Source organism: Notechis scutatus, chromosome 2, assembly GCF_049901735.1.
Source record: "Notechis scutatus isolate UNSWTSFEM ecotype Mainland chromosome 2, rNotScu1.2, whole genome shotgun sequence".
Taxonomy (NCBI): Eukaryota; Metazoa; Chordata; class Lepidosauria; order Squamata; family Elapidae; genus Notechis; species Notechis scutatus.
This window is the reverse complement of record NC_142010.1, coordinates 239,126,169-239,146,235: the sequence shown is the minus strand read 5'-3', so window position 1 is coordinate 239,146,235 and position 20,067 is coordinate 239,126,169. Positions and strand designations below refer to the sequence as shown.

At 34.7% G+C, this 20,067-nt stretch overlaps 1 protein-coding gene across 3 annotated transcripts in view; it reads left to right on the top strand.

Annotated features, from left to right (window-relative positions):
• The first annotated feature begins 421 nt into the window (after positions 1-421).
• Positions 422-20,067, top strand: part of IPO11 (importin 11) — a 63,465-nt gene continuing 43,819 nt past the window's right edge. Inside the window, exons 1-15 of one of the 3 annotated variants that reach the window (XM_087958370.1) lie at positions 470-608; positions 1,876-2,062; positions 3,647-3,790; positions 5,056-5,156; positions 6,162-6,234; positions 8,438-8,641; positions 9,654-9,786; positions 11,082-11,140; positions 13,159-13,207; positions 14,328-14,398; positions 15,261-15,453; positions 15,551-15,703; positions 15,926-15,969; positions 17,565-17,655; positions 18,990-19,037. In XM_087958370.1, the coding sequence (XP_087814496.1) occupies positions 1,931-2,062; positions 3,647-3,790; positions 5,056-5,156; positions 6,162-6,234; positions 8,438-8,641; positions 9,654-9,786; positions 11,082-11,140; positions 13,159-13,207; positions 14,328-14,398; positions 15,261-15,453; positions 15,551-15,703; positions 15,926-15,969; positions 17,565-17,655; positions 18,990-19,037 (1,495 nt within the window). In that variant the 5' untranslated portion in view covers positions 470-608; positions 1,876-1,930. Of the gene's footprint in view, positions 609-1,875; positions 2,063-3,646; positions 3,791-5,055; positions 5,157-6,161; positions 6,235-8,437; positions 8,642-9,653; positions 9,787-11,081; positions 11,141-13,158; positions 13,208-14,327; positions 14,399-15,260; positions 15,454-15,550; positions 15,704-15,925; positions 15,970-17,564; positions 17,656-18,989; positions 19,038-20,067 lie in introns of all 3 variants that reach the window. The other 2 variants (XM_087958372.1, XM_087958371.1) reach the window with 2 other exon arrangements.

The window sequence follows — 20,067 nt, the reverse complement described above, 5'->3', positions numbered from 1 at the left end:
GTCATCGCACGCGCGGGGGCTGCCGGGACGAGTAGTTCCGCCGTTCCTTCGGAAGCGAAAGCGGCGAAAGCGCGGGAGGACTCAATTTACCGCAAAGCACCTGGCCTCAAGGGACGAATCAGAGTAGTGAGTTTCGGGAAGTGTTTTAAGTACTCTGCGAAGGCGAATTGAGAAACGCCGTTGGTGTTGGTCCTTATAAAACTAAGGGTCATTCTTGGCAAAGAAGAATCGGGAGGGAAGGAGATTGACAGCCACAAACAAAAAAAAAAAAAAGGTGGAAGCTGCGTTCTTCTCCCACATTTCCAACAAAACGAAACAAAAGTTCCCGCCCACTTTTCCTTTTCAATGCGCTTTTAGCCTGTTTTTAAATTGGGGGACTTTTTTCTCTCCTCTCCTCAGGCGCCGGGATCGTCCCGAAAAAGAGAAGCGGGAAGGGAAAGAGGGCCATTGGGAGAAGAGGAGCGCCGAGCGATGACGTGCGTAGCGCGCCGGACTGCCGCGGCACGGTGGTGTGTGAGCCGAGGTTGGTGGCGCGAGCTTCGGAACGAGCCAGCGGGAGGCGCCTGCGCCAGACTGAGGACCCCCGTGAAGGAACCGCGGCTTCACCGGTAAATGAGGGAGGGGGGAGAGAGGACGAGGGCACGCCTGGCTGTGTCCGCCCCGTCCCTTCTTCCCGTCCGGTTAGGATGCGAGCCAGCGAAGGCCCCGCACTCTGAGGCGGCGGGCGGCCTGTCGGGACTGAAATGAGCCGAGGGAGCAGTCCTCGGTCGCTAGTTGTGAACGGGCTCGAGTCCTGAAATGTGGATGGGCTTGTGCGCTCCTGAGGGAGAACCAGCGGCCGTGTGTAGACTGTCTTTTCTCACTAGGTTTAGGAGATGCTTTGCCTAATCGATGCTCTTTTCTTTCTCATGCCCCGAAGCCTTGGCTAACAAACATGTAACGGTCCTATGACTGGACGTCTCGTCAAAGTCTAGCGCTCACGAAGGTCGCTTCTCCTAGAATACGAAGAAAAGTTGTCGCTGGTAGAAATGTTTCTCGGTCACCGATACCCGCAGGAATAGTTTCCTCCGAGGTTGCGCCTGATTTATTGAAAGGGGGAATTCTTGGAACCTTGAGTTATAATGGAAAAGGCAGTTGCAATAATAGGGCACTCCACTCAGTCAAGTAACTATTTAAATCACTCATAAACCTCAGTCATCTTCTCTTTAAGTTTAGGCGACTCAAATCAACAAGCAGGCTTCTATGTTTAGGAACGATATAAAAATATAATCTTATTAAGAGAAAAAATGATTAAGCAGAATGATTATGCATACTCTGGAGAAAGTTAAGGGTTGGTGTTTAGGGATTCTGCTGTTTTAGTACAGAGCACATATTTTAGTACAGTGTATTTTCAACCTTTCACTTATTCTTTAAAAGTGTCTGGATCGGCCAACAGTAAACAACAACCCTCAAGAAAGTACTTTTATAGCCATATAGGTGTTCTGTTCTTATATATATTTTTTATGAGTTAGTCTAATAAGATAGGGCAGCACACTAAAATTTCAATCCTATGTATGTTTACAGAGGTGAAACTCTCCTGATCTTTGTGCTTCTGAACAAGCTTGAGCTGAAAATTGAGCGTATTTAAAAATATTCCAGGACTCCCACTACTTTGTATCTGTTTGCTAGAAAAATAACATAATATATTTTGCTTGAATAAACAAAAATGAGGTGGATAAGGTAGTTTCTAAAGCATTGGGAGAAAGGAGGATCCCTTGGGTCATTCTTGACAGTGCCAAGTGATAAATTTGATAAGGAATCTAACTCTAGATGTGTCAGTTGCTGCTGCAACTTTTCTTCTTCTCCTACCAACTTTCCTTGATTGATCCATTATAGATAGAAATTCATCACAAGGTAAATTTCAACTGCTATACTTGGCTCCTGGGGTGGCATGTATAAAAGCCCAGGATGGAAACAACCACTAAACGAACAGCACATGGAAAGGAATGAGATCAGTGGGAAACAGAGGGCTGGTTTAGCAGATCTTTGTGGCATTGGAGCAGCTGCATATCACTTTTTCCATGTGAGTTAAGAAGTGCCACCAGGAGGAAATGTAAATGGACTTGCTTAGCATCCATTTAGACTGCTGCTATGTATCAGTGGGATGATTATTACCTATTGAGAGATACTGCTTTAAAGTGTGATGATTGCGGATCTATACTTGTGCACTTGGGTATACAGTGCTTAAGAATATATAAAACTGTTAATTTGCATCCTCACAGATTCCTCTTATCCATGCGCTCTTTTTCTGCCCTCTTCTGATGTTTCTGTATTCAGCTGCTTGATTTCCTGGAAGGTTTTATTTCTAGAAGGCTCAGTAAATCATCTCAGTACAAAGACCAAATATGTACTGATCTAGTTTTTCTTCTCACAAAACTACCCTGTTACGTTGGCACTTCTAATATGAAGCTGGCTTCCAGCCATCTAATAAACTGAACACAAGGACATTTAACACAGACAAAATAAAGTTCTTTGCCTAACATGTAATGTAAGCTATGGAATTCGTTGCTAAAACTGTGATGATGGCCACTAACTTGGATGGTTTTAAAAGAGGATTGTATGAATGCATGGAGGGGAGTTCTGTCAGTGTTACCTTCAGCCTAGGGCATCAGGCTGCAGATATCAGCTGCAGAGCAATAATGGTGAAGGAAGGGTATGTCTCTGTCTCCAGCTTTCAGGTACTTCATAGACATTTGGTTGGCCTTTAAGAAAGACAAGATGTTGAACTAAAGTGGTTCTTGACTAGGCCTCCTACTCTTTTAATATTCTTACGAGTTGTTTCTGAATTTAGTGTTATTTTAGGAACAAAGAATGCAGTCTGAAAATTAGCAAAATCAAGATAAAGTCAATGTGGTGTCATCTTTATTATTATCCAGTTTTTTCTTGCACGTGCTATTTCAATTTATTATAAAAATCAATCTTCTAGTTGCAGTGTAAGCATGCATAAAAGATTGCATACATTTTCAAAAAAAATTAACTAAACATGTGCCTTTTATTAAATCAGATCTTTATAGGACGGTTTTATTTACTTCCTGTTTTAGTTGGAATTATATTGAAGGATTTTTTAAAAAATTGATTACTGCAAGTTGCTCTTGGACAATTATGCTGATGAATAATTGGGCTTCTGTTTTTCTATATATTCTCAAATATTAGCTGGTTATTTTATATCATTTGTCACATTTGTCTAAGAGCTTGTTAGCATGGGGACTAATATTGAACAAAGCAAATCAGTACTATATTTTTGTTGGACCTTGAGCATAACTTAAAATTGTATTTATTTAATGGGTGACCATTATGATTACAGTTATACATGTTTATATTTTCAGTACTTGAAGTCACTGATAGCTAGTGTGTGAGTACCATATGAGAGAGTATTGGAAGAATGGATAAAGTTTTTTTTTAATCTGGGGTCAGGTCATATGCGAATTCTTTATTGTGATCTGTATTTTTTATGAGGTTTGTTGCTAATAATTGTAGATAAAAAATTAAATATTTGTAAATTTGAATGTCCCTAATTCTCATTTAGTAAATACTCAAATCAGTACAAAAGAAGCAATAGGACCTCTTAGGAAAGCTAACAATGCATTTTTAAAAATGTTTTGAATAGATTTTCATGGATCTCCATAGTGCCAGTAACATTGTTCTTCAAGTCTTGACCCAAGCTACTAGTCAAGATACTTCTGTATTAAAACCAGCAGAGGAACAACTAAAACAGTGGGAGACACAACCAGGTTTCTATTCAGTTTTGTTGGTAAGTTAAAACAATGCAATTATATTTGTTCAAGTACCTCTTAATAATCATCTTTTTTATTTACCCTTTCTCTATTTTCCTATAAGGAATAAATATTTTGTATCTATCATAGCAATTCCTAAATATACCTGTATTACATAGCAGATGTGATGCTATTATGAGCACATTGGTAATTAAGTTTCTAATAATTTAAAAAAAATTAATGTGTTCATTGTTTGAACTTTACTGCCAAATATATATAATTGTGTTGTCTGTTTTGATGAACTTTGATGAATGCTGCCCCAGTTTTAAAAAAAAAACTTCTATAAAATGAACAAAAAAACTGTTGTGGATTATTTATTTATTCAATTTATATATTATATATAATAATCATCTCCTTTAAATGAAAGGATTTAGGATATCCTTAGATTCTGATTCCTGTTTGACACAAAGAACACAAGAGGAAAAGCTATTAGGAAATGCATGCCTTTTGATGGTTGAAAGTTAATTATGTGAAGAAAATACACACAATAAATATTGTAATAAATTCAGTATAGAGTACATCCCAGTAACTCTGCAGTTGGTCACATTTTAATTATATTGATAAACTATGCATATGAATTATAATTAAGCTAAATATGCAGCTAGATGGAGTATTTCTTTTCTTTCAAACAAAAAGTGCTTTTTTTCTTTGAGTGTCACCTGCTACAGTGTGTAAATATACAAGAAACTGGCCAATTATCATTATCCACTTTGAAATAAGAATACAGAACAACCTCTATAGCACTCAAACACTGTTCATGATTAAATTAGTATTCTGAAATATTCTGAATTAATATGACATTGAATTAAATCCACAGATCATACAACTAAATATGTGAATTAGGAAATTATGTGGAAATTATATGGAAAATATTCATTGAATATATAATCTATCTGCAACTATTTAAAGCAGCAATATCTTTTCCTGAAATTAAGCCTTCCTCCAGTAATTGCCTAATAGTCTTGGGAAAAGAGAGATGCTCTAAGATTTACAGACAGATGTTTATGACTTCATCTGTCAACATTTTCTTGGGAATCAAAATCAGAACATTTTAATTTTAATTTTAAGCCTATGCTATATATCTTAGGCCAACAACTCTAGCATTTTCAAAACTCTATTCTCTATGTACATCATCCACTACCACAAAATTTGGGAATATAGATTCTTGCAACTTTGTACAATACCTAAGACACACTATATATACTGTATTACTGTTATACTAAATTCTGTTTGTTTGTTACAGAACATATTCACTAACCACAGTTTGGATATAAATGTGAGGTGGTTGGCTGTTCTATACTTCAAAAATGGAATTGACCGCTATTGGAGACGAATGGCAGTGCAGTAAGGAATACTTTCTAATCTTCTCTGTCATCCCTGCAGTTATACTTTCAAAAATTATTTCCTGACTTGAAGCAAGCAGTCCATTATCCAGCTAACCATGATTTCAGAAACCAAATCTCTTCCTTCAACATAATTTACTGTATATTGTATACATAACAGTACATACTGTATACTCAGTAGTTCATGAATATATAAATAATCAAATAAGACTGTCATTGAATATAATTTCTATTATTCTATAGATGCCAGTGTTGCAGCACATGAATTTTACAAAAGAACAATCATTTTTAATATTCACTTCATTTATGTTTAAAGCATATTAGAAAACATTGTCCCTGCTTATATTTGTAATATCAATTCATCTTTACTATTTTTATCTTGTTACACATTTTGTCAGTTGAACAAATATTCTCATTGAATAAAAAGTGACAAGTCTGAAATTTTTTCACAAATATAGCAGTTGTGTGAAATCCTGTCAAATATACGCTAAATTTGTTTTTAACAATAACGTATACTAAGAGATACCTGTTATCTTGTTTTCAAATGATCTAAAACTGTTAATAAAACAGAGAGACAAGTATTGCACTAAGAAGGAGCAAATAGAATCTGGATCTGTGTTTTTAGTAATGGAACTTTTAATCAGATTCCCTGTACCAAAAGTAGTGTTAAAATTTAAAGTTTTCAACCACTATTTTTTGCTCTTATTTGAAACCTACTGAACAAAGGTTGATTAAATCAAGATATTTCTCTTTTAAATTTATAAGTTCTAATATCCTAATATTCTCCTATATATTATATAAAGAAATTATTGTAAGGCCTAGTTCAGCACCATGACAATTTTGAACAATCACTGAATGAGGATTGTAACTTGAGGATTACCTCTTTAGTTCAAAATGCATTACTGTAAAATATTCTACAGTATTGCATTATTCTTGCTGATCATAGAAACCTCTCTAAAGTTTTCATGGTCATTTCTAATATAGGCTTTAATTTTTCAATAAACAGTGCTCTGTCAGAAGAAGAAAAATCTACTCTGCGTGCCGGACTTATTGCTAATTTCAATGAGCCAGTAAATCAGGTTAGTGAATATAAGAAAATTGGATCTGTTGATGCTTTTTTGAGACTGTATTTTTGTGAAAAAAAATTTAAAATTAAATGGGTTCTATCTTAACATGTTTCTAAGAGTAGATTTAAAAGTTCATTAGCATAATCATCAGACATTTTACTCCATCTGATTTGTGACATTATTTGAAAACTATTATAAGTGTTATAAACTGTTCCAATTGAAGCAGGGTGTTGTACAATTTCCATCTTTATAAATCAGATTAAAAATAATTAACAATACTGTATTTGGGACAATTATATTCTTGTTGGATACATGATGTTGAAATGCATTCTGGACAGAGTGGGAGAACTGAGACTTCCTGATGACTCGGTAGGAGAAGAAGACAATTAACAAAACTGAGTTTTTTTCCATGTTGTGTATAATCAGTATATGGGTACAAGAAAGGTACTATAGTTGAAGTTCTAGATTCGGTACAGGCTTGGAGTCTCTTTATAAGAATATAATGTAGTGGCACTAGGTCAGCTCAGAGAAAGTCTTGCCATGTTGTTATTGGAGCCAGCGTTCCTGAACTAAAGTCAAGTCACAATATACATTTCTTTTATAAGTTTTATGTATTATTTCTAGTAATCTTTTGGGCTGTGGAAAGGAGCAAAGTAATAACAGTAGTTGTGTATTCACTTTTGAAACAAAAGTGTGACATTGGTAAAGTGAGCATTTGCCTTCATTTGTGACCATAAATCCTTTATTATAAAGGACAGTCGATTATTTCAAATTTCTTTAATTAATCATTTCCTTGGTTTTGCTCTTGAATTTTCCTTTGTAAAGAATGAACCATTTGTAATCATTATGAACCATACAGATTCATATCTTTTTTAGGTTTTTCCTTTATGTTTTTTTTCCAAAAAGATGATCATAGTAGATAAGGGTTTACTGAGCCCTAATCAGAATTACTTGGCCATTTTGGAATTAACTGTTCTGAGAAGATGCTATCAAGCATCCAATAAATGTTGGGTATAACCATTTCAATCACAAGATAACTGCCTAGAGCTCAAACCAGGGTTGAGTTTTTTTACATCAAAACCCACTATCTTGTGAGACCTTAAAAATTATTGATAGTACTAAAAATCCGTAGAATGAAAGTATACTGTATGTTTATAGTATATTGATTTTTTAAAAATACTCATTGTAGGGCTTTATTTGGAAAAAGCTGGACAAGGAAATTGCTTTATGTTTAATCATTTAATTGGCCCATTTAGCCCAGTAATAATATCTGCATTGACTGGAAGGAATTTTTCAGGGATTTAGTGCAAAAAAGTTCTAATTCTATTTGAAAAACCTGAAAATTAATCTTGAAACTTTCTAATTCTGAGATTTGTCACTCCTGTGCCACCAACTATAACTGTCCTATAATTATTTGGAGACAAAAAAAAATCTCTCTCTCTCTCTCTCTCTCTCTCACACACACACACACACAGAGAGAGAGAGAGGGAGAGAGAGAGATTTCTCATTAAAATATTGCAGTAACATTTTCTTTCATCAAAGTTAATTTTATCAAAATTAATAGTACTTCATAAAAAATAGCATTGGATTTCTGTGCCAAATACACTTTCCACAGAAGTGTACATTATCCTTCTTTGTCTTTTACTACATATACAGTATATTTTGTAGTTGTGTCTTATTTTCTTTTATTTTTGATATGTAGATAGTTAATTTCACCATCAAAGTTAAAATTAGAAAATATTTTAACCACACAATGTGCATTTTATATGTATCCACCCACCCCTGGGACAATTAAACTACAGTCAAAATCTGCATATAAGAGAATAGATGACATGGAAAAGTCCCTAAGGCTTATGTACAAAAATATTTTAGAAACATATAATAATTCCAAATGCAGTTGCAGCTATGCTCAATAGTCATGGAAAATTAATTCGCTATTTTGAGGAAAAACCATTGAGAAAGAAAATACAATAATATTTTGTATAGACTGGTTTGGAAAAATGGGTGAGATCGTTCCATACCACACTATTTTCTTTCTGAGTCTATTTGTGTTAACTGTTTTGTTTAGATCTTACAGCCTTAATCCTGTGTTTATTTTTTTCTGCAATGTATGACACAATGTTGCTGAATTTTCAATAGATGTGATTCTGTTTTGATTATAGCTCAGTATGCCTTGTAGCTTAATGTTGAGTATTTTGTTTGACTATCTTTGCAGATTGCCACACAAATTTCTGTACTGATTGCAAAAGTTGCTAGGCTGGATTGTCCTAGACAGTGGCCAGAACTTATTCCTGCTCTTGTAGAATGTGTCAAAATTCAAGATGACCTTCTCCAACACAGAGCTTTACTTACCTTTTATCATGTTACAAAGACTTTAGCATCTAAACGTCTTGCTGCAGATAGAAAACTTTTCTATGATGTAAGTATGAAACTTTGCTTTATTGGATATATTGTTTCATTGCTAAAGATGAATATAATTCAAGAGTTGAATAATATTGAGTTCAAAATGCCTCTCTAGAATAAGATGATTTGGTTCCTTGGGGTTAGTTTTTACATTGAACTGGTTCTGTTTCTAATCCCATTAAGCCATTTTAATCTGGAAATATTTTTGGTGAGGTCAGAACAGCTTTGCTTCAAAATTGAAGAGTGTAATTTCAAGCTAAAAATAATTCATATTCAAAACATTTTACAATTTTTGCTTATTTTGTTATTCAAGACAGATGAAAAACCTAGTGCTGAAATCTTCAAATTTAAAATATTTTTAAAATCTTTATTATAACTGATGAGGCACACTGACAAAATCTGTCATTCTGAAGATGACTTCATTTTTATTTTAATTAATTAGATTTATGTGATGCCTATCTCATCTAAAGGTAGCATTTAGAGATCACCATGATATGTTCCAGAGATATCAGTAACCCCAAACTAGAGAATCCCAGTAAATGACGGTTGTTTATCTTCCTTTTTTAGAGGAATGACAAATTTAGTTTCTTAGTTCAGGTATTTTATATTAAATGACAAATCAACTTTCTGATTTGTTTTAACATGGCAAACATTTTTGAATGCTGAGAGAATAGGAAAAGATGCTATGAGGTGGCACAGAGATTCAGATCAGTTGTGAGAAGTGCAATATGAAAAAAATCAATCCCATGCATACAGGCTTTGTGTAAGAGCTCATGTTGCTGTTTTGATGCTTGATTGTATCCAATTTAACTTTACTCATTAATAAAATTGCAGTCCTGATTGCATTTGTTTAAAAAATGGACAGCTTACTAAATAAGACTTGCTCTGGGTAAATATGCTTGAGTATCCCAACAAACGGATCAATTAAATTTTCTAAGTTTGTAACAACTGGATTATAGTTAGCTACTAAAACCTATTGTATTTATATTTATATTAACTATGAAGTTTTTTTAATTATATTTTTGCAGTTAGCTTCTGGAATTTATAGTTTTACCTGTTCCTTGTGGAATCATCATACAGATACATTCCTTCAACAGATTTGTCTTAGAGATGAAACAACTATGAGTAATTCATTAGAAAGAACTCTCTTATCATTGAAAGGTAATTGACAAAATATTATATTTAAAATATAGTATCATCGTGAAATACAATGTCAGATTTTCATCTTTAGCATATGACATGCTATCTTGGCGGAGGAGATTAGTTTAAAGAATTATTCAATCTCTCAGGTTAAAAAAATGTAAAATATCTTCCATTTTTCTTAAATTATCTTTTGATCATCAAAGATAATTCCAAATAGGAGCCCTGGTAGTGCAGTGGTTAGAATGCAGTATTGTAGGCTAACTCTGTCCACAGTCTGGAGTTGGATCCTGACAGGGCTCGAGGTGGAAGTATATTGCAAAGGTCAGAGATTGGAGAAGATAGGTAGCTGAGGCAGTCCCTTGGGCTGGGAGAGAATGGCTTGAATTGGTGGGTAGTCACTTAATGACCCGTGATTCTCAGTTAACTGTGGCAATGGAGAGTGCTGTGATTGTGATCATTAAGCAATGCAGTCACATGTTCTCTTGCTTTGCAACCACATCGCTTTACAATGGAAATTCTGGTCCATTTATAAGTTGAGGGCTATCTGTAGAAATGTAAATGATAATAATAGCAACAATTTTTTTCCGGGTGTTTTGAATAGCCTGTTGAGTTGTCAGACAAGGATAAATTTGTGAAATAATTCTGTACTTTCTTGTAATAACATTAAGAACTTTCTGAATTATTAAGATTAATACATTTTATTTTTTTACTAGTTCTTTGTATATAAACTACAATGCTAAAATTGTCTTGACAAATGTCAAAAGCTTTGAAGATATTTGATTTTGAAAAATTAAAATTGTGAGAGAGTGTTGTTTATTTACATGATGATCATATTTAGACATTAAAGTTAACCTTCTAAAAACTTTCCTAATGTGAATAAACAGTATGTTTTGCTAAATTTCTCCTCTCAGAGGGAAACCTGAAGTAGGTGTTTGAATGAGAATACTACCTTGTTTCCTTTCCTTGTTTACAATAAGACATAATTATAAAGAATGCTTTATTACAAGCCAGTAATTGGGATTTGATTATTAGAATTGTTTTATTATTTAATATTGTGTACTATTGAATTTTAGATCAAAAGGCTAATGCATTTTATATTTGTAAGTATATCGAAGAAAATTAGAAGCTATCCTTTTCTTATTTTTTCCTTTTTCCTTATTTTTTGGACCTTTCCCTTCCTAGTTTTTTCCTTTTAAATTATTTTTTGTTGTTGCTTTTTATATTTTAATTCTTGTAGAAAATCAATATTAAAAATAAAACAAGGCCAATGAATAACTTTTGTGATGTATGAAATAAGACTCTTAACTTTTCAGTGCTTCGCAAGTTGACAGTTCATGGGTTTGTGGAGCCTCATAAAAACATAGAGGTTATGGTAAGTAAGTGCTTATTTTTTGTAAATAAAGTAGCTATTCCAAAAAGGTAAAATACTGTATATTCTTAGATGTCTAAAGATGAGTTTGGGCATAATGATAACACCAAACTCACATTATTAAAGAGCTTCTGCTTGTATTTTCTTGCTGCACGAGTGGTTAAATCTGAAAGGATTTTTCCCACCCGTGGTTTGTATAACAATATGGTAGAATTCAAATTCTATCTTGTTAGAAGAAAAGCAAGAGATCTTCTTCAGGCGTAAACTTTTTGGAGCCTTTGACCTTTGAAGAGTGTGCTGGAATTGTGCTCCACAAGTACACAGGGAAAGGAAATATATTTTTTGTGTAGTTAATAATTTTCTCCTCTTGTCATATTAAAAATATTAGTTTGATAATAATTTCATGAAGGGCTTTTAAAAAATATCAGAGGGTGGTAGTAGCATCCTTTCCAATTAACACATTTGTTAAAGAGACTAACTCCTAAGCCATACTCATTTCATCCAATGTATTGCATATAGAATCAGAGTCACTGATTAAATGAATTGCATCTCATAAAAGCTTATGCTTTTATCAGACATGATATTCTTCCGATTAAAATCGGAATTCCAATTTTTTTGGAAATCGCCCACTCCCCCTTTCCCCCCCTTCTTCTCCTCCTTCCCCTCCCCTCGGAGGCCCCCTGAGTCAGGAGTTGCTACCGCCGGCACGGCTCCAGTCCCGCGTTGCCTCAGGAAGGGAAAGGCAAAAAGGAAGAGCCGTGGCAGCGCTTTGCAACAGCAGCAGCGGCACCGGAGGCTCAGGCGCAGCAGCTCCCCGTTTTGCCTTTCCCTTCCCGAGGCAACACGGGACTGGAGCCGCGCCGAGCCGCGCCGGTGGTAGCAACTCCTGACAGCCCCAGCCGGACACCTGAGCGGAGCCTGGGTGGTGCGAGCGGAGGCCGCTGAGCGGCAGGAAAACGGAGCTGGGCAGCCACGGACCATCCGTCTCTCCGTGCAACACGCCACCGCCTGGCCCTGTCGAGGGAAAGCAGCGGGTGCTCCCCGGGCGGCGGCCTCGGCCCCGCCCCCAGGGAAGCGGCTGCCCAGCTCTGGAGCTGATCCACACGTGACCGGCTGGAAAGGAAGGGTGTGTAGTGTTGGTGTTGTGTGTGCGATTTTTTGGCTTGCAGCGTGGGGTCTCTTTTGGCCGGCCCGATTTTTTTTTCAGAGGGGAATATCATGCCTGTTTTATTAAGAAGATATGTTAGTTGAAATTTTTTTTAGCAGACTCTTAATTTGTTAATACCATAGATTAACATGACTCTCCTTCTACATTGTCTAGGAAGGGCTTCTGCACTTCCCTCAAAGATTTGGATTGTTCTTTGTTTATTCCTACAGACTTACTACCGTGTTTCTCATATAATAAGGCCGGGTCTTTTTTTTTTTTTGAGCCCCGAAAAAATGGCTAGGCCGTCTTTTCGGGGGTGACTTAATTTCCCCCCCCCCCTTGCATCTTTGGGTGGGTGGCGGCGATGGCTTGGATGTTGACCTCGGCATTGGTGGGGCACTTCGTATCAGGGTCAATGCAGGTAGCACCATATCCGGGTGTGCAACAAAAGTACTTCCTAACAGCAAGTCCCCCCACCATTCCCCCCCATTTCGCATGTTTTAATATAGGCCTTAATTTGGGGGGAGGGGCTTAATTTCATTTCATGCCTATAAAACATGCTGGGACTTCCTATTGGGGGAGGCCATATTGTTGGAGAAACAGGGTAGTTTGTTTGATTAGCTATAAACAATTTTGCCTTATTAGTATGTTTAAATTGGAACCAGTAGCATTCAAGATATTTGGAAGTGTTATGTTGGAGAAAATGATGAGAATCAATATCTGATAAATTTAAGAATTATTTATATTTGCTTTGTTCAAGTAACCCTGTTCTTGTTCCCTTACTTGTTGCTTTGGATGCTTTAGTGCAACAAATGCAATTATTTTTAAAAGCAAATGTAACATAATTTGCATCTTTGGTTTTTATTTCCTCAAGGGATTTCTTCATGCAGTATTTGTACGATTAAAACAATTTTTGGAATGTAGTAAGTATTTTAAGACTTTGGGATACAATTCTGTGCATGTATATTAGGGACCAAGTCCTGTTGATTTCAAAGATTTGAGTTTTTAGTAATTTTTTTAAGAATGTGTTTAAACTTGTTATCTAAACTGTCTCTTAATGAAATACTTTATTATCTTGGATTGTTTAGTTAAAGATAAATGCATTTATGTTCTGGTTGTACTTATAGTATCTTGCCTTCCATTAATATCTGAGGAATGGAAGCTCTAAATCTTGAATTTAATTGAAAATTCACTCCTGGAAAGTTCATTTAAATTTGATTAAGCTGATTTTGATTAGTTGATTTCATTTATGTATTTATCACATTTCTATATTGTCCATCTTACCTCATGATTCTGGGAAGTTTATAATAAAAACAAAAAGTAATATAAAAGCATTAATTAGAGCATAGTTAAGAACAAAGTTAAAAGTAGCTAAAGACAGAGGGAACTGCCTCATGTCACCGACCACCCCCATGGTTTCGCATATCACTCTTCAACCCCCATTCCAATTGGCAATGCCAAGTCTTAACATGCTTTTGCAAGGCTGGAAGGAGGGGTCCTGCCTCATCTCTGAGGATATGGTGTTCTAGTCCATGGGGGCAACGGCAGAGAAGGATTTCTTCCTGGATCCCTCCAGTCAAAATTCTTCAGCTGACAGGATTCCCCAAATATACCCATTCTGATTGACCAGATAGGCTAAGACAATATGATTGGGGTGAAACAGTTCCACATATAAGCTGGTCCCATGCTATGAAGGACTTTAAAGCTGATAAGCAGCACTTCAAATTGATTATCCTATCAGAGGTCATCCAAGTGCTATTTCTGTCCCATATTTGAGCCTGAAACCGGACTGGAAGAGGTCCTGAAACGTGATTGGAAGAGGTCTAGGTAATCCATCTCATCCAGGGTCTCTGGAGCCCTAAGTAGATCATTCTACTGCTTCTTTGTTCCTAAATTATGCATTTTGCTATATTAGATAAATATATGTGATTTTTTTGGCAATAGCTTTTAAGAAATATTGAGTCATTTGAATTAAATTCATAGGTCTGTCTAAGCATGACTGATATTTTTGTACTTATAATATACATTAATTTTATTTATCAGGTAAAAACATAGAAACAGATAATGCCTGTAGGGATCGGCTAGAAAAGACTATAATCCTTTTCACTAAAGTGGTAAGTTTCTATAGCCACCAATCTTTAAAATTTAAACTAAATAAATTCTTAAGATTTTAAGCAGTTTTTAATGCAACAATTATTCTATTATATTAATAATCAGTATTAGTAGAAAATGCTGTCTTACAAAATGTGGTTTGCATAAATAACTCACATAAAGGATCAGTGAAGAAAAATAATTGGAGAGTTATTAGAATTAGAGACTTCAATAAATTCATTATAAATGAAGTTTGTGAATTCCCAGATTCTGTATTTACCCCAAGGCTAATACCTTACTAAAGTCTGTAGTTCTTGCTTCTTTATCTCGCTAGCTGTGTGAGTGCTGATATTTGCCTAGAGACCACAAAGGAAGGCTGAGTGCAAACAGTACTGATAGACTTAGATCTACATTATAGATTTCAAAAATTCTGGTCCAAGCCCTCAATATGGGCTTCTCCAGAATCCTTCAGAATTACTTTTTTTAAAAAAATCATCCAAACCACTTAAGGAAGAGAAACTACAGATTCAGCAATCCACACAATACCTGATTAGAAAAGTTGTATATGCCACCCAACAAAGAATACTGAGGCTACTACTTTGTTTTCTTCATAGTTTGGAAAAAGAATACATCAAAAACCATCCTTGATCTAAAATGGGTGAATCTTTGTATAAGCTGCAGGATGTTTCAAATGAAAATTGGAAATTGGAATTATTATGCTTTATAATTTTGTTAAATGTGAATAATCTATTCAACCTTAAATGCCAAATATGCCTGGTGTATTGTTTTTCTGAAAGTTACCCATATTACTCTGACTTATTATTATTATTATATTGATCTTTGGAGTGGTATTCTCATGTACACATATATATTTTCACCTTTTAGCTTTTAGACTTCTTGGACCAACATCCATTTTCATTCACGTCTCTAATTCAGAGATCATTGGAATTTTCAGTAAGCTATGTTTTCACAGAGGCTGGTGAAGGAGTTGTTTTTGAGCGTTTCATTGTCCAATGCATGAATCTGATTAAGATGATTGTCAAAAATTATGCTTATAAGCCATCCAAAAATATAGAAGGTAATTTTTTTTTAGTTCAGTGGTATTCATAATTGCTTAGTCCTTTCTAATATATTAGTAGAACACATATTTCTTCCTGTGAACTATTTTACTGCAGATAGCAGCCCTGAAACTCTTGAAGCTCATAAAATAAAGGCATCATTCTTTATATATCCAACATTAATGGAGATATGCAGACGGCTAGTTACTCAGTACTTCTTGTTAACTGAGGAAGAACTAACAATGTGGGAAGAGGACCCTGAAGGCTTTAGTAAGAAGTCTTATTCTTTCAGTTTAATTCTACTTCAGTAAATAGTATTCTGGTTTTCTAAGTAGTAAATGCTATGTATTGCTTGCTATATAATTATGATTTCTGTTAAATGTTTTGCATGTAAAAAGCTATTGTTTCATATGTGTATTCAAGAAAATGACACTAAAGGATAAATATTGGATGAAAGTTTTTAAAAAGAATTTTTTTTTTCATATTATATAGTTGTTGAAGAAACAGGAGGTGATTCTTGGAAATACAGTATTCGGGTAAGTATATGGCATATAATTTAAATTAAAACCTTTTTTAAATATGAAAATTAACCAGTGAAAACTTTCTAACTGCATGCTAAAACCAGGAGAGTGGAGTTTTGAGTATAACAATCAAACACTTAGCAATTTTTGAAGTTACAGTGGACCTCCTTAGAGCTATCTATGACCTGTTTTTGAAGTTCTAAGGCCCCTCCCCCGTGGTCAGGTAGTCACATTTTGGGTATTTGGTAACTATTTATGACTATTTGCAGCACCCTATGTTGAGGTAATTCCCCGTTAGGAGAATGAGTGCATACAGGGAGACGTATAGAGAATAATGTTTGAATAATACACACACAGCATACAGATACACTGTACAGTAAATATAGGGTTTTAGTTTCAATAAAGGTTTAAGCAAAGTTCAAAATAGGCAGTCCAAAGTTATTCACAGGTTAAATCAGTCAGTTTTCAATCCAGGGATAATCCAAATATCAAAGTCCAGTGTCAGTATCAGAATCAGATTTACATCAAATCCAGTAATATCAGTCAATTAGAAGAAATGGAGGAACGGCAATACTTTCCAACAGAAGGAAACAGAGACTGAGACACACTCTTCTGAGATTAAGACTAAACAACCCAGGTTTCTGGCTCCATCTTATGGCCGTTTGAAAAACCACACCCAATTGCAGTTTTTGCAATCTCTTAAAGATGTAGTACTAAAATGTCTATCCTGGTTTATATATTTCTAACCCAAGTACCTGTTAGGTGACTTATATTCCTAACACCCTATGATCAAATGGTTGCATTTTTTTTGCCAGTTTCCAATGTTTATTTTTGGTTTCCAGCAAAAAAAATGCCCATTGGGTATAATAGATTCAATTAATCACTGCAGAATTCACTTAAAAATTGTAAAATTGGGTGCAGTCACATGATTACCCACTTAATGACCCCCACTTCTGATGACCATGATTGCAGGCTCAATTATATTTATAAGTTGAAGATTACCTGTAAAGACTGTAAAATGTCAAGTGGAGTGGGTGGGTTGTTATTTGTTTACTTTTTATATAGTGTGGCACTTCTTCGTGGATTGTTGACAGCAGTTTGAAGATTTTCCAATTTGAATAAACTGTTGCTTAAAAATTACTGTTGGAGTAAATTGCTTCACACTAAGCAGCAATAACATACAGTTATCCAACGCAATAATTTAACTGGAAATGTGAAATAGTGATAGCCTAAACTATATTTAAACACATTTTCCTATATGTCAGAACTCAGTTGTAAAAGTAGAATTTGGTATAATGGACAGTAAAGTGATGCTTCTGAAATGGCAAACACCGTAATAAGAAAATAACAAATGAAGGTGACAAAGAAATGGGGAAAACGCTGCAGGGATAAAAAGCAATACAGGGATAAAACAGCGTTGCAGTATATGCTTAAGGCAAGTGATAATGTTATTGGACAGATTCACTAATTATAATATCTGTAAGCTATAGAACTAATCTAACCACTTTGTGCATCTGCTTTTATTTCCTAGTTAGGTTTCTTAGTACTTCAAGCTAATTTGCTCCATTGTTATTTGCTTTCTATAATAAATCATTTTAATTCATTTTCAGCCATGTACAGAAGTACTTTTCATTGATATTTTTCATGAATATAATCAAACACTTACTCCAGTTCTTCTAGAAATGGTTCACTCCCTACAAGGTATTTTTTTAATGTTTAATAGTGTATACTACTAGATTATATAATTTTCATTAAGTAATATAAATATTTTGCCAGGTAATGTTGGGCTCTATTTAATACTACTGAAACTTTAGGAACTAATATAACTCTAGAACAGGGGTAGGGAAACTTGGCTCTTTTATCACTTATGGACTTCAACTCCCAGAATTCCTGAGTGAGCCATAAAAGTTTCCCCATCCCTGGCCTACTGGTTTTTCAGTTGTGGGGGAAATCCCCCCCCCCCAATGAGATAGTCTTCTGAATAGAGATATACTAACATCCCTATAAGGTGCAGTAGTTCTACTATAGCTATAATGCATTAAAACCTAATGAGCTATAAGAGGGCCAAGGTACAAGGCTCTGAATGCAAGTTATTAGATCCTATGCAGAAACAGAACTAATAATTATGCTAAAGAATGGTAGCAATGTTAGAAATATGCACCCTTCAAATATACATCTCCAAATATGGATGTGAACAAGTAAAGTAGGGTCTGAATGATTTGAAGAGTAACCATACTCTTCAAGATTATACACAGAAAGCAAAGAAGGAATTATACACAGATTATACACAGAAAGCAAAGAAGGAATTCACCCCACCAAATCTAACGTGTACATGATTTCCCCCATACCACTCAGGAACTGTAAAATAATTGGAATAAAATAAAAATATTGTTTTGATCACCTGAATTGTTGCCAATTAATAACCCCACAAAAAAGAAATAGTTATTCACCAGCTCTAGTTTTTCAGTGGTGATCTAGAAATATATAAAAACTTTACTCTTAACTGTCCAGATGTTATTTATAGGTTCCAATTTTTATAAGTGGCTGAGGAAAGTGATGAGAACCACAACAATGTCATCTTAAGTTCTACGACAGGGGTGTCAAACTTGCGGGCTGGATGTGTCATGTGCTGCGCCCACCCGGTTTAGCAAAAGAGGAAAAAAGTCCTGATATGTCACGTGACGACACCATGATGACATGATTTTGACACACCTGGACATTTTGCGATTGCCTTATATGAGTTGTCTTCATACAGTATAAGACAATTGCATTATAATGCTGATAAGTGGTTACCATACATAAATATCTACATTCCCCTTTTCAAATGAATGCTTTTCCCTCATTATGGTTTCTTCCAATTTAGAAAGGATTATAACTGTCAAACAAATGCATATTTATTTTTATTCTGCCTTTATTATTTTTTATAAATAACTCAGTATTTCTCTACTTTCATATGAAAACAATTTCTTTCTTCATATGTCAATGAATAAAAAGAATTTCTAACTCTTGTTTCTCTGTTACATATATTACTACAGGCCCCACCAACATGGATGATACTCATGCTCTTCTGATTAAAGATGCTGGTAAATTCAGGATTTTTTTTTTTTAATCTTACATTGACATGTGGGATGTTGCTTGTTTTCTAATATCCTTTAATAAATGACAGTATAACATTGTCAGAAGTTTTGAAAATAATTATCAGAATAAACAAGACAGGTAATTAACATAGTTTTAAAAATTAGGTTCTATACAGGAATAAAAAAATGTATTTTGAACTTGATATAGAACATTTCCAATTCTTCTTGGAATATAGAAAGTGTCCTTCAGATGCTTCCAGCAAAACATTTTTGAACTTTCTGAATGTTCTGTCATAGGAAACAAAATCATTTCATTTATTTAAGTCCTAGCATCAGAAAAATAGATTATTTGATGCCAAAGCCAGCCTATCATACAACCTACAAAAAAATTGGCGAGGAGGATATTTTTTTTAAGAAATACCCATATCAGACCAAAGAACAAATTAAATGGAAATCTCTGTAGCATAGTTGCATGTCTGACATGGACATACTCAGTTTTGCACTTAAACAGCTTTTGTAATAAATGCTGTATATAAAGGACAAATGGACTTACATTGAAGTCAGAGGAATTATGATTAGCATGTATTAAACAGTGCAGTAGCATTTTTAGATTGAAAGACAGATATAGATGTGCATGTAAAGAAAGAAATTTTAAGTTTCTTAGAAAGAGCTAGATTATCATTTTTATCCTTAGACATCCATGAAAGATAATGATAGATCTACTTACACTGGAGCTTTTTTTGTACATAGAGCTGGATTATAATAAATGCAATAGTTTATGGTAAGCTCTTAGTTGTTAACTTGTTTAATTGAAATGTTAGAAGATTGCTTATATTATTCCATGGGAATCCCAAAGGCATCCCATAATCTGTTACTTTGCGTGCAAAATAATTGTTCAGGTAAATTTCGATGTGGCCCAGCAGTGTTCCTTTTATGTTACAGCCCAAAATCTCCATTTTAATAATCTTACATAAATTAATATGTTTGGTAAATTGCATTCCTTGTTGAACCAGTACATTTAAAATTACATAGCATT